Here is a 13,827-nt window from a genome sequence, read left to right on the forward strand (position 1 = left end):
ATAATGATTTAATAAAGAACGAGCACACATCCACACACGCAATCACAATGTTCTATTGATACCATTGTTTTACGGTCTGCTAATCAAAATGAACTGAAAACTCCGCCCCCGCTATAGGGTGTGCGGATTCGGAGCCTGCCGGGCTCTTGAATTATAAATGAGACCTAAAACTCTCGTTTAATATTTAAACAAAATCAAATCAAGGAAAAAAGGAAGGCAGGAAGGCACGAAGGGCAGGCAGGCAAGACAGCCAGTCAAACATTCAAACAGTCAGCCAGTCAGGCAGTCAGACAGTCGGACTCGAGCTGGAAATATCAAGTGGAAAATATCAAATTGTGAAGCCAGTTGGGGGGATGGGATGGGTGGTCGGATGGATGGATGGGTGGGTTGAAGTGGGCGTGGCCTGAGTTTGCGTTTTTCAAATGCGAGTCCAACTGTCTGACTGCGCTCTGGGCCAAAGGACATGAGCCAGGAGCCAAGAGCCAGGAGCCGGGAGCTGCCTCCGCCGGTGGGTCGCCACTTAAACTAATTTGATTTCTATTGAGGCAAACAAATAATAAATAATGAATTTACATTTCTATGCGTGTCCGTGTGGATTCCGTTGCCATGACTGAGCTTTAGCTTAACCAGGGGGAGAATAGCAGTGGGGGGGCTTGTGTGTTAAGCGAGTGTAGAATGTAAGAAGGTCGAAGGCCCTCTCGAGCCGTGCTACTTGCATTATGTGCAATGTGCCATCCATCCGAGACTACTTTTATGCCACAACTTAATTGCACTTGCCACGGAAGAAGCTAAATCTACAGAGCGCTCGCCTAGTTATTACATTTTTGTGGTAATTAGGTGCTCCGGACTGTAGACTCTAGACTCTAGAAGTAGCTAGAGAATGCTCGCCACCTGATTAAGAACTAAGCGGATTACACCAATTAACTGCGAATTATCGATGCGAATAAAATATGCAGCAACGATATACACAATATAGAGTCTCTCTAGTAGTGAGGAAGGCGGGGCATCTCTTAAGATAATTGTTAAGTTTCAAATTGAAGTTAAAACACTCTGCTTCTGACACTCGATTCGGTGGCAGTGGGGGTGTCAGTCTAGAGTTTCCAATTTCCATTTTCATTTACCGAGCTGTGAGCTAGCTCCCCCGACCTATAAATAAATCATGTGCCCTACAAGTAAAGTAAGTGGGTTGAACAGAACCGAATGCGATTTGAATGTGAAACCAGATAGACTGAACAAAAAATATAGAAAAAACTCGAAACTGAAAACAAAATATAATTTAAAAGGGAGGCAGAAACTTGGGCAATAATTCTTCGAAGGCTCTCAGGGGGTATTGGAGGAAATAGAACAGATCCACCCGTCAAAGCTGTATCATCTAAGATATTTGAACAAAAGGTAAACTGGTTAAAACATCTATACTCGTACCTTTATTTTATTTTGATAGTTATTTATTTTAGGTTTTTTTGCGTCAGTCTTGTAGTCCGGCGTTTGGGTATTGAAGTTCTTTGGAGGGGGCTCGGAAAGGTTTGTCATGATTGGAGGTGAGATTTATTTACAAATGAGTGGATGGGTCGCATCTCTGGGGTCTGGGGTCGCAACTAAATACAAGTTTGTTTGGTTTGTAAATACAATTGTGTGGGTGCTCATTTGGGGTTCGGTTTTTGCTTTGTTTGCTATACAGGAACTATACAAATTGGAACAAACGCGAAACGAACTGTACAAAAACTTTGCTGCTGCTGCTGCTGCGGCTGTTAAAAATGTACAAATTTCAAATATGCAAATTTCAAAACCAAAATCCAATCAAATTTCTCATGTGTGTGTGCACACCTCTGTTCTGTTTGTTATTATTCATCTCTCGATGTTTGAATCGAACTCCACAAGGCCCACACACACTCACACACGTATTTAAGCTTGGAATTGGTCTAAATTGATTTGTAGTTGTTGTTTTTAATTTTGGGTTTTGGTTTTCAGTTTTTTGGGGTTTTGGAGAGTTGCTGGTTTTTTGGAGTTTGTTTAAAAATGTTGAAGTAAGGAAAGTATACATATCATATAAATATTGAATAGAGTTTGCAAATATATATGGATATATATTTAGATATATGTAAATGTTTGGTAATAAAAAATATTTAGGATCAAACAATTCGGTTTTTTTTTTTCAGTCTCGTGTATCGGTTTTTTGGTTTTTTCTTTTTTTACTTTTTATATATTTACACAATTTGGTTTTTCGTTTGTAAATGTTAATTATTTACAGTAAAGGTGAAACTAAAAAATGCACAAAACCGAAAAGGAACAAAACTGAAAAGTATAGAAACGAAAGTTCTTAACTAAAACTGGTTATAGTTTTCCCTCAACGAGGAAGGGGGGCAGGGCATTTGCCTTTCAATTCGATTAGAATTAGAATTAGAACTTAGGACTGGCGCGGTGTTATCGTCTGGGCTGGGTTTCTATTTCAAATCTACTTTCTGTTCCTGGGCCCTTGGCTATGCATTTCGGTTTGGGTTACTGTTTCTGTTTCTGGTTCTGTATCGGTTTCGGTTTCGGTTTGAGTTTGGCTTTAATTGGTTGAGTTGCTCTGTTGGGACGGGTTAATCTGCTAATCCGCTAATACGCTTGAAAATCGCAACTAAGTAGCTTAATTGGATTGACACTAACGTTGGGTATTTAGTAGTTAATATTAATAGTGGTACGAGTAGTTTAGGTTGTTAGCTTTGCATGGATAAGATTGCAAGGTGTGTATATGTTTTTGGATAATATACAAATTATTGTTTTTATCATTTTTCTAGTGGATTATATATATATTTTTTGCTGTTACATATGTACTTCTTGTTGATTGATAGATTGATTGAGTGGTTATTCGGTTCATGATTGATCGATTGATTGCTTCAATTACAAGAGTTAGGTGAGTCCAGATATAATAGAGAGAGAGGTATAGAGAGGACCCTTGCCATGACAAACGTAAACAAAGTAGAGTTATTTTTATTCATTTCGTATGCAGAGTATTTGTTGTTTGAGACTATTTACAAGTTTGATTTTTGTTTGGTTTGGTTTCGTATCTTTTATAGATTTTTTTTGTTTTTGGTTTTTGTTTTTGTTTTGTATAATTAACCAAAGATTGCATCAAAAATCATACAGGAACTTAGGCCAAAATCATCAGAAACTTCGAATCGAAATAAAGATAAATCAAATCAAAGAAAGAACTAATCCGAAAGTAACGAAATTAATTCAAAATCCTGCATTTGTTTTGTGTGTGTTTTCGAAAATATTCTTAACTTAAAAAAGAATTGAGAACGTGTTTTCATCTTTGCTTTTCAGTTGATCATTGGACAGAACGAAAAACTTTTGTATTCTCGTTTTGAGGGAAATGAAAATAGCGCTTAAATGATAAGATCAGGTTAGTCATGTTGATTAACTAAGGCAGCACTTGGAAATATATATATGTTTAAGTAATAAGAGGTTTAAATGATGAAATGATAACAGATAACTGGTATAACTGAGATAGCGAGTTAGGAGATAGAGTCTTTGTATTTTCATTTAGTTTGCTTGCTTTTCATAAAACTTATTTTAGAGAGATAGAGGATAGAGAGATATAGAGAAAAATATAAAATTAATGCTTACAATCATTCATATCGTCATTGGATCTCATTATGTACTGATCCGATGAAGATAGTCTTGAATGCCCGTTCGTATTGGGATGAGCTCCCCCCCTATGATCACTTTGTTTATTAGAGCTACGCATCGCCAGTGCAGATGGGTTCGACTGATGCATATACATACTATCACCTTCGCACTCACTTTCTTTATATTGGAGCACATTTTTATGCTTCTCATAGATAACCAGGCAACGATGACATCCTTTCCTAAAAAAGTTTTTGGTTGCAACGAAAAGTTTTGTATTCGGTATTTGTTATTTGTTATATGTTATTGTAAATGGGTATAATGCTATGCAAAATATTGTTATGTTTCTTTTTTTGTAGAGTATTTTTAGTGGTTTAGTGGCTGGGTCTGGTTATGGGGCTGGGGCTGGAGCTGGGGATGTGTTGGCTTGTTATCGGCTTAAACAAATAAAGTTTTTATGGTAACTAAGGCCAAGACTTTGGCCGGGCATTCTGGCATTCGGAAAGTCCCTCCGTGTGTTTGTGTGTGTTGGATGGTAATGGAAACCAAATATCTTATGTGTATATATTGGGGGGTGCAAGGAAACAAGGAGAACCACACACTAAGGCGTCACCCCAGCGGCCCGCTTTCCAAAAACTTTTCTTTTAACTCTAGTCGGACTTTTTCAAAACAAAAATATGTTACGATCCCAAAGGTGTGGCTCAAAGTCGAAGCTTAGGGATTTGCTTTACCAGATTATCCTTGCAAAGTTCGACTTTGTCCGTTTTCCAGTGAGTTATTGTATATTCCATTCAAGAGTGATTACTATGCTTGATGTTATATTCGAGTAGATGTAATTAAATGATTATCGAAACGAACTCAAAGGACGTACACTTAATAACGCAAGAAACTCACAAAATATACATGTTGTTGAAAAGTGATGTAAAATATTAAAATACGTATTTATTCAGATAGATATATTGAGTGGATAACGATTCAAAATAAAAACGTTTCATTTTGAGGTTTGTTTTGATATATATTTCACTTTTAATTGTGGTTATGCAAAATGTAGGTTGTTTCTGTTAGTTTCCTAGTTGGTAAGATGGGACTCGGTTTCGATATGGTACGATTATTATTTATTATACGACAATCATTTATACAGAATAAAACGAATGGAAAACTGAAGAGGAGGAACATCAGGATCCTTCTCCAGCTGGATAGCAAAAAGGTCAAATAGTATTTATATGGAAAAGAAAAAGCAGCGGAAAAATCAAAAAACATTTTCACATTTCAGCTACAACGAAAAATCTTAGCTTACGGATAGGATTATTCATATGTTTATTAAATATTTATAAGCATAAACATGGCAAAACACAAAATTCAAAATTAACTCCACTTGGGTAAATCTTCTTTTTGCCTTTTTTCTGGTTGGTTTATACGTATATAGTACTGGGGGGTTTTTTTATTTGGTTCGCATTAAGGAAAGCAGCTTAAAAGGGTTTTAATTGTTTTCTCATTGCTCTTTACGACTAAAAAACATTCATACGAAAGAAAACAAAAGGGAAAATTCCGGAGTCCGGACCAAGGCAAACGGCATGGCATGGAAAGTCGTATTACAAAAAACAATTTTCCTTAAAATTTCTTTTTGGTAGTCGATTCGTTTTCGTATCGTTTGAAATGAAAAAAAGCATAGCCGGGAAAATGAAGAACAACAAACGCCAAGCCAAAGGCTGCTTAGTCGGTAGAGAAGTGGAAAAAGATACTCTTTAGGCAAAAAGGCAGTTCTCTAAATTAAAAACACAAGACGTGGGTACGTAAAAAGTTTGATTTAGTTTTTAGCTTTTGGCTCAGTAGCGTTTACAATAAAAGTGGGTACACAAACACAGACACGGATATATCTATTCGACTTATATACACATACAGATATAGATAGAGGTTCAAAGAAGGGGGGTTGGGTGATTTTTGTCTTGGTACATGACTGGCTCTTGTCAAACATCCGAATTACGAGCAACGCTTTGCCTCCCAGACAGCAAGACAACGAGACAGAGCCCTGCCACGCCGAGGCGAGGACATGGCGGCATGGTGCGGCAAACAAACTCAACAAACCCGTTTCAGAGGCAAAAGTTAAGAGTGGTAGGAGCAGCAGCTACATCAGCAGCAGCGGCATAAGGACGAGGTGCAGCAGGAGCGGCAGCAGCAGCTGGCAGGCAGCAGCAACAACGAGAACAACGCGGCGACAACGGCAACGACAACGACAGCGATAACGTTGACGACAGGTTTTGGTTGCCTGTGTGTGTTTAGTGATGCACTGAGAGAAATTCAATGACTTTTTTAATATTTCTAGACTAACTACGCTTCACAAAAGGAATTTAACTCGTATAAGATACAATAAAAAATATTTTCCCTTTAGTAATACAAACTATCACCTAATTAGAATGTTTCTTGAATCGATTTAAGTTACGTTAAGGACATTGCAAACTTTAGAACTCGAAGTATTGATTGTCATCTTTAAATGTCAATTTCCCAAATGGAAAACTTTTAATCGAAAAGGTGAGCCAACTTTGAGCCCTTAAGCCTGGCCATTTTCTTCCTGTGTACTCTATAGTTTATATGTCTTCGTGCCGCTGTCGATGTCGAAGTTGCTCACCCCTGCGAGCTGTTGTCTTTGTCCTCCGCTCCTTACCGCTTCGAACCGCGTGCCTCATCCCGCCGCCCGGTGCTGAGTTGGGTCCTTTTTAATGAGGTTAGTGCTGCATTTTCCCGCTCGCTGGGTGGGTCCTACGCCTTACCTTAACACAGTTTACCAAACACACATACACACCTTCTTCCCCAGTCAGAAATGAAAACTTATTCAATTATAGGCACTCTTCGACAAAGGAACCAACTCAAAAAAAGGATATATATATATGTAAGAGGGGGCATTGTACATATATATGTATAAAATGTAAGGAAAAGTAAACCAGAACATCTCATTTTCTTCGCGATGTGCCAAAAAAGTACGGGTACTTCGCCAGCCAATGGATCGAGTATCGGGTTGAGATGTTAGCGTATTGTTAGCATTACGGACTGGGGCCCACAGCCTCAGCCTCGATAAAAACAAAAATGTACAAGGAGACTGGGCGTGATGGGTCCCCGCCGGAGGTGATGGTACTTACTCGTCGACAATCAGATATTTGTTACCATCGGAGGCAGCACACCTGCCTCGATAGCTGAACTGGGAGCCTTTGATGTGTATGGATTGCTGATAGCCGGACAGGAACCAGGAGCCCTCCCATCGGGCCGGAAACGTGCAATTTGTGGGCGCTGAAAGCCAAAAAAAACAAAAAATATAGCAATCATTTATTAATAAAAGACTTTTCCATTAATGCATTAAGATATTATATTCCAATTGCCTCCCCGTGGACCAAGAAGATTACTGGTGTGACCTCAATTGCGTTCATTGTTCATTTAAGAGTCATGTTCGGTATGTCCGCAAACGAATAATTTTGTGTACTTGTATATATACGCAGTATGTAGAGTGTGTACAGGAATGAAAGAGCAACCACAAGCAGCAATCGGCAATCTTTATCAATGCATTTGCCTCGAAAGTTTATTCAAGCACAATAGCCCTCGTTTATTGATAAATTTAGATTTCGGTTGGCCACTTTCTTTTGCCTTCTCGGGCTGCTCTTCTAATTGTATTGTCAAGTTGGTGCCAAGATTTGTGGCTTTTTAATTTGTAAATTGTTTCAATTATTATTATGATTGTATTTAAGTGCGTGCGCATAAGGGGCCGCAAATTTACGACCCGCCATCTCAGTGGGATAGGGTATCCGTTTTAGGGGAGGGCCTGCACATAAATACTTATAAGTTGTACAAGCCAGGCAGCCGAAAACTGCTCGTAATAATAATAATGTCACACACAGACACATACATGCAGAGTGGAAAAACTACCGAAATGGCAATTGTGAATATTAAAAAAAAAAAAACAACAAAAAGGAAAAGGACTCACAAAAATGAACATGGCAGGACAGAACCGAACCAAACCGAATAGAAAATGGGCAGGAGTAGCAAAGCCAGGCCAAAGTATAGAGAAAGAAACGTAAACGGAAAGTTAGCTAACGGCATGCCGCACTCATACACACAGGCAATAAGTACTATATCCCATACAATGGGTATAGACCCGCTGGCACACACACACACACACTCACACAAAGGATACGGTATAGAAAATGGTAAAACCACCCTCTGAGCGAATACATATAGCTTAATGTTTGGGCACGATTGGCAGCAGCAGGGAGTTTGGGCAACGGGCGATGGGAGTTGGGCGTTTCGAGGAGTTGGGAGTTGTTCCAGTTGCCCGTCGGGATAAGGGTGGTGGGCAGGAACCCCGAACCCCAGCGGAGATGGAAATGGGAGGCGGTCGGTGAACGGTGGTCTATGAGCCATGGGAACTCAGAGACGGAGATGGAGTCGGAGACGAAGACTGGAGACCGGAGAATGGTCCGAGCTCAGGCTACGCATTCAAATACAGAAAACTTGCAAGGAGAGACGAATGTGCGCACCAGAGCCAGGAACAGAATCAGAAACAGAAATACAACCCAAGCTCAAGAGCCGGTGCAGAGTCAGAAAATATAGTTCAAAATCGATAGAGGAATGAGGTTTTTCCATACGAAACCATTAGCTAGTGATTAATACTTTCTACTAGTCAAAAGGTCCTTTAAGCGAAGCTTGAATTTCCAAAGAGAATTCTTAAATTTTTCAAGTCAATAATGACCTAATACAGTCCCTCAAATTAATATTAGTTATAAATACAAATTAATTTTTGCCCGTGTAACACCATCAGGACATCGACAATGGCAGGACCCCCTACACACATACAAGCGCACTCACAGCGATACACATTTTATTTTATTATTCCTTTGCCTTCTTTTATTTTACTTGTTCCTTTTTGATTCCATTTTTTCGCTTTTTGTTTTTACATTTGCGGCAAACAAAAGGTCCTCATGCGCAGGATCAGCACAGCGCTGTGAACTCTGAGCCTTTCTGAGCCGCAGCTCAGACCTCTGACTATGGCCAACAAACACACAGACAGACTCACACGCGAGCGTATATGTATGGGGCTATAGCTGGAACTGGAACTGTAAGTGTATGTTGTCCAATGACTTGTGCTTTTTACGAGCCAAGCTCGCTGGCTGTCATAATGCGGCCCATACGCACAGCGGGCTGCCTTGTGTGAAAAGTGTAGCATACTTTGCAGGGCGGCCACCGCCCCGAACGGAAAACGAAACCGTTTCCGAATCCGAATCGGAATCCAGGCGCGAACCCGAAACTCTGAAACTCTGAAAGTCCGGAACCGGGAACAGGGAACAGCATACAGAGAACAGAGAAGCCGGAACGCTACCAAGGAATAATTGTTTCGCCAATTTCAAGTACCGTGAATAATTTTCCAACATGATTCAATACTTTTTGCCTGAGTGCTGGGCTGTTGCTTTTGCATTTGCTGCGGGCAACACAATCATCGCACTCTCCCCTCGACTCCCCTCCACTCCACTCCTCACCGCCCTTAATTCGCCACCCCTGAAATGCTGTCCCTCGAATATCCCAGCGAAATATGCTGCAGGACAAGCATAAGTAAATACAAGCTAAAAGCAAATACACGACCACGACCGACCGACTGACTGTCAGGCAGGCAGTCATCCAGTCATCCAGTCAGGCAGGCAGGAATTCAGACAGACAAGCGTACAAATGCGTATAGACAGTTGAAATGACGGACGCGAATGCGGACACGGGGCACGGGGCTTTTGAGATATATTTTCGGTGTGTTTTTCGTATGGATTAGAGTGGCTCAGAAAAAAAAAACAAAACACAAGGAAAACACATGAAAACATGGTGGGTGGGTGATTTTGAGAAGCTTAGACAACAACAGAAACAAAACCCGGAGGTGGGCGGACAAAAATAAAATAAATATTCGGAAAGAGTTGCTCCTCACAATGGATCGGATCCCTATAAAGTGACAGTAATCAGGTGCATTAATCAAAATAAATCTCGCCAGCTTTGTCAGATATATGGAAATGCTAACTAAAATCACTTTTCCGATGCAGACATAAAGACACATACATATGTTTGACTAAATTTCGGGATTTCGAAAGGTAATATACAATATGTTTTCTTCAAAGATTATGTTCCACCGTCAAAGGGTTTTATGGAGAGCTTTTTGAAACATTTTCCGGCTCACCTGGCACGTGTGTGTTTTATTGTAAGATTCTTAAAACGAAATGGAAAATCAATACGCATTAAACAACTTTGAAATGTACAAATAATTAGCAGCTGCCATTTGCCAGATTAATTCGCTGTAATTGTTGCAAATTGAAAAAACCAATATGGTTTCAATGATTCCGCCCTTTAAATATTTCAAACAGAACTATTTAAAATATATGGTAACATATTTTATTTCCTAACAATGAAAATGCAAAAGCAATACGCCTTACAAGCCACCTTTTGTCAGATTAATTTCATATTAAACTGTAAGTACACCCAATGGGTTTTTATTGTTTCCGCAATTAAAAATTAACCACAGCCTTTTGACAGTTTTTTCCTAGATCTGTCCACAATTGAGATTGACGGCGAGAATATTCAACACGATATTAATTATGTACCTAGTACTCCGTCATTTGTGCGTCCCTGTTATGACAAGCAATTTCCTATCGCTCGCAACGTACACTTATCTTATCTAGAAACGATGATCTATAATGACAACTTCAACGCGCTAACAACTCCTTAACCCAATTATGTGGCCCACACTTATGGGTGTGCGCAATTTGAAGTGCTTCGTTAGGGGCATTTGGAGTGGCTGGAAGGGGGATGAGGAGCTATTGGCAGCATGGGTGTATTGGGCGTTACAGGAGCTCCCTTATAACACCATTACTGGCCCGACCGACCACCCTTATTGACTGACTATATACCCATACGCACCCCGGACGTCGAGACAAACACTTATGGCCTCGTACATCCACAAGCGGAGAACTCAAAAGGCATGACGCTTGCCGGCGACTCATTTGCTTTTTGGGTTTTTTGGACTTCGGGGCTCTGGATTTTGGGCTTTCGGTTTTATGCCGCCGGAGGGACAGCTGCGTAGGCGAGGCTAAAGAGGGGGAGGCGCAACCAAATGCTTTTGTCTAACTTGAGTGAATTATGGTCAGCGGTCGGCGGTTGCTGGCTGTTTGTTTCGGGCAATTTCCGTACAATTTGCCACTGCTATTGCCATTGCGGAGCGGCTGTTGCTGTTTGCTGCTCCTCGCTTGTTGTTTTCATTGTTTTTGTTTTTTTTACTTTATTGTTTTTGTTGTTGGTTTTTTTTGGGGTAAATTCGCTCATGGAGAAACAGTTGAAACGCATTATACGAACGCAGATCTGCGGTCACAAACTACTTATGGATTCAATTGAGCATGACCAGAGGAGCGTGGCAGGAGGAGGAGGAGAAGGAGGCAGAGGAGGCAGGGGCTGGGCTAGTGGCAGGGGGTGGTCTTGGTAGAGGGAGTTTTGGATTTAAATAGGAGGGATGAGTACGCCAGCTGACGCTATGTTGCCAGTCCAAATTATGCCACAAAAATTAAATGAAATTGTTGAGGAGTAGCGGGAGGACACGGGGGCGGTATTTTGGGTCCTTTTTCTTGGCGCGCCAAGTGAAATTATAAATTCTTATCATAACGCTACTTATCGGCGGGGGCGCCTCCACCCAATGCTATAGTACAGGACGATAGTACTCACCATCTTGCCGACCCCAGCCGCTGACGGACGTGGCCAGCAGGAGCATTAGCAACGGTCCCAGCCAACTTTTTGTCGACGTCATGCTGCTGTTGCTCCTTGCCGTTTTCCTTGCGAAGTGGGAGTTGTTTCCGTTGCCGTTGCCATTGCTGTTGCTGTTGCCCGGTAGAAGCAGCAGCAGATGCTGCCACAAGAACATCAGCCACGTAATGCCGGAAAGTCGCTCCGGACTAATATCACCGTTATAGTTAAAGCACCTACATTCATCATACTCCTTGTTCTCATCTTGCGGCAGGACTGCGCCAGTGGTGCCCCTTGCCGTTGTAGTTATGTTTGTATTTGTATCTGTAGTTGTCGTTGTCGTTGTTAGCGAGTTGTGCGCGGTTGTTCTTGATGCTGCTGTTGTTGCTGCCACCTCTATTGTTGCTGCGAAAGTGCTGATTGGATTTACCTGGGCCAGCGAAGCCGCAGACGCATGACTTGGTCGTTCGCCTCGCCGCATTCGCTCACGTCGCCAGCATCGCTTGCCGCATTCCAAGACGCCGCCACCCGCTTCTGCAACACTGGGCATAACTAATTGCGACGTCTGCCGGAGATCGGTGCAGGCATGCCCCGCTGCGGCCACGGGTAACTGAATACCCGGCTGCAGGAATTCACCAGCCCTGGAGGCCAACACGGAGGCGTCCATAGTGGAGGAGGAGGAGGAGCGCGAAGAGGAGGACATTGTGGCCGTTGCAGGTCCTGAATTGGCGACTGCAGCTGATGTTGCTGGTGTCAACGTCGCCGCTGAAGCATGTTTATCATAATTTTTGTGTTCCCAGCCAGGCCGAGAACAACAGCTGCTTCCTGCTCCTCTATAGCTCTCCTCCTGACTTCTGCTTTTGCTCCGACTCCTGCTCCTTGTAGTGCTGGCCGCAGGCACATGCTTACATGGATAGCAGAAAGGCGGTAAATAGATTAACGACGTTGTTCCTGCCCTCGTCTTGGTTGTGGACGTGTGGCTGAAGCTGGTCCTGGTGCTGGTGCTGGCGCTGGCGCTAGAGCCCGTTGTCCTGACGGCTGCCTGCATTTGTTGCTGCGTGTCCTGTGGGAGCAGAGACAAGAGTGGAATATTTTATTATTATAAAGCGCAAACATGACGGCAGTGCCAAGTAAATATGATATAAGGTGGCGGAAAATTTGAATTTAAAATAAAGCGCCACCGCAGTGACGCTACAGACACCCTCAACCCCCACCCCGGAATCACAATCGCACTCGCATATATAAATAATCCCACAAGATTCATTGTTCGGCAATCCACAATCCACACGCATCCAAAGCACATACGCAGTGCTGTTCGAAATTCGAATACCAAAAATAAAACTTCCTCGACGGCGCATTAAAAAGCAATAAAAATAAATATGGTCTCTGGGAAACCGACACTCCAATCGAAATAAAACCTCCCAACAATGCGTAAATCAAAAATCACGCGCTATAAAAAAATTAGACAAAAATTTATACGCATCGATTTTTTTTTTATGGAATGCGCATATCCACCGACCCACTTCCAGTCCCCTTCCAGCACTTCCTCCGCTCTAATCTTTTCCTGCATTTAGCGCCTCCAGCCATCTTGGGGGGGAAGTCATCATCAAGCACTTGGGAGATTTTCCAGAATTCTCCTCATGTGCGTGGAACGATCGCCGACCGTCATCAGTTTTGTAATTTTCGTATCGCATGTGAGCATAAATATTTCCCCAATTGATGGAAACTTAATTGGACACATTCGTGGAGCGGGGCGATGGCTGGAAACTATCCACATTGAATATAAATTAATTTCTTCTGGCTTGTCCCCCATTTCAAATGGAACCCTTTGACAAATTATAGAGGCTGATAGTCAATCCATCAATTTGCATGGGTGTGAAAGTATCTACTATGAGAATTCTTGTATTTCAGGCGGAAAATGCCACACAACGTATGTTTTTATGAATTTATTTATTAAAACTGATTGAACTCAAGTCCGTTTTAATTTAATTTAGTCTTTATGAAGAGGAATGACACAGAGAATTTGCAGTTATTTTTAGTAATTAAATAGCTGGAATATTTCAAAGCTTATTTCCAGAAAATAAATTCATGCTTTGGAATTGCAAATAAAAACATTGAAATGCAATTATCTATTATTATTTTTAACTCAACGGCAGCTCTTTGTATACATAATCGTACACAGTACACAGACGTTTTAAATTACTGAAATATAATCAAATTGTTGTCTTTTCGTATTTAGTCATCTCGACCTGATATTCGCACTAATTAATCTTCACTCCGTCAAATTTCTGAATTGATTACACAGCCCGTACAGCTCCCGAGTGTATGAAAGTAACATTGTGGCCCGGGAGAGTAGGTTGAAAATGCTGCTCCTCCACTCTATTCACTTCAAGTGCCGCCTGGCAATGTGTCATGTATTATGTCATGAAGGTTCTACTCAGAAATTCAGCATGCTCCAACGAATCTAAA

General features: G+C 41.5%; 1 protein-coding gene across 3 annotated transcripts in view; it reads right to left on the reverse strand.

Annotated features, from left to right (window-relative positions):
* The window catches only part of aus (argus), a 32,514-nt gene that overhangs the window by 12,814 nt on the left and 5,873 nt on the right, over positions 1-13,827 (reverse strand). The window contains exons 2-4 of one of the 3 annotated variants that reach the window (XM_017235759.3): positions 11,341-12,421; positions 6,747-6,894; positions 3,790-3,854 (exon numbers count right to left, since the gene is read on the reverse strand). In XM_017235759.3, the coding sequence (XP_017091248.2) occupies positions 3,790-3,854; positions 6,747-6,894; positions 11,341-12,421 (1,294 nt within the window). Of the gene's footprint in view, positions 1-3,610; positions 3,855-6,746; positions 6,895-11,340; positions 12,422-13,827 lie in introns of all 3 variants that reach the window. The other 2 variants (XM_017235758.3, XM_070281924.1) reach the window with 2 other exon arrangements.

This window comes from Drosophila bipectinata, chromosome 3R (genome assembly GCF_030179905.1).
Source record: "Drosophila bipectinata strain 14024-0381.07 chromosome 3R, DbipHiC1v2, whole genome shotgun sequence".
Taxonomy (NCBI): Eukaryota; Metazoa; Arthropoda; class Insecta; order Diptera; family Drosophilidae; genus Drosophila; species Drosophila bipectinata.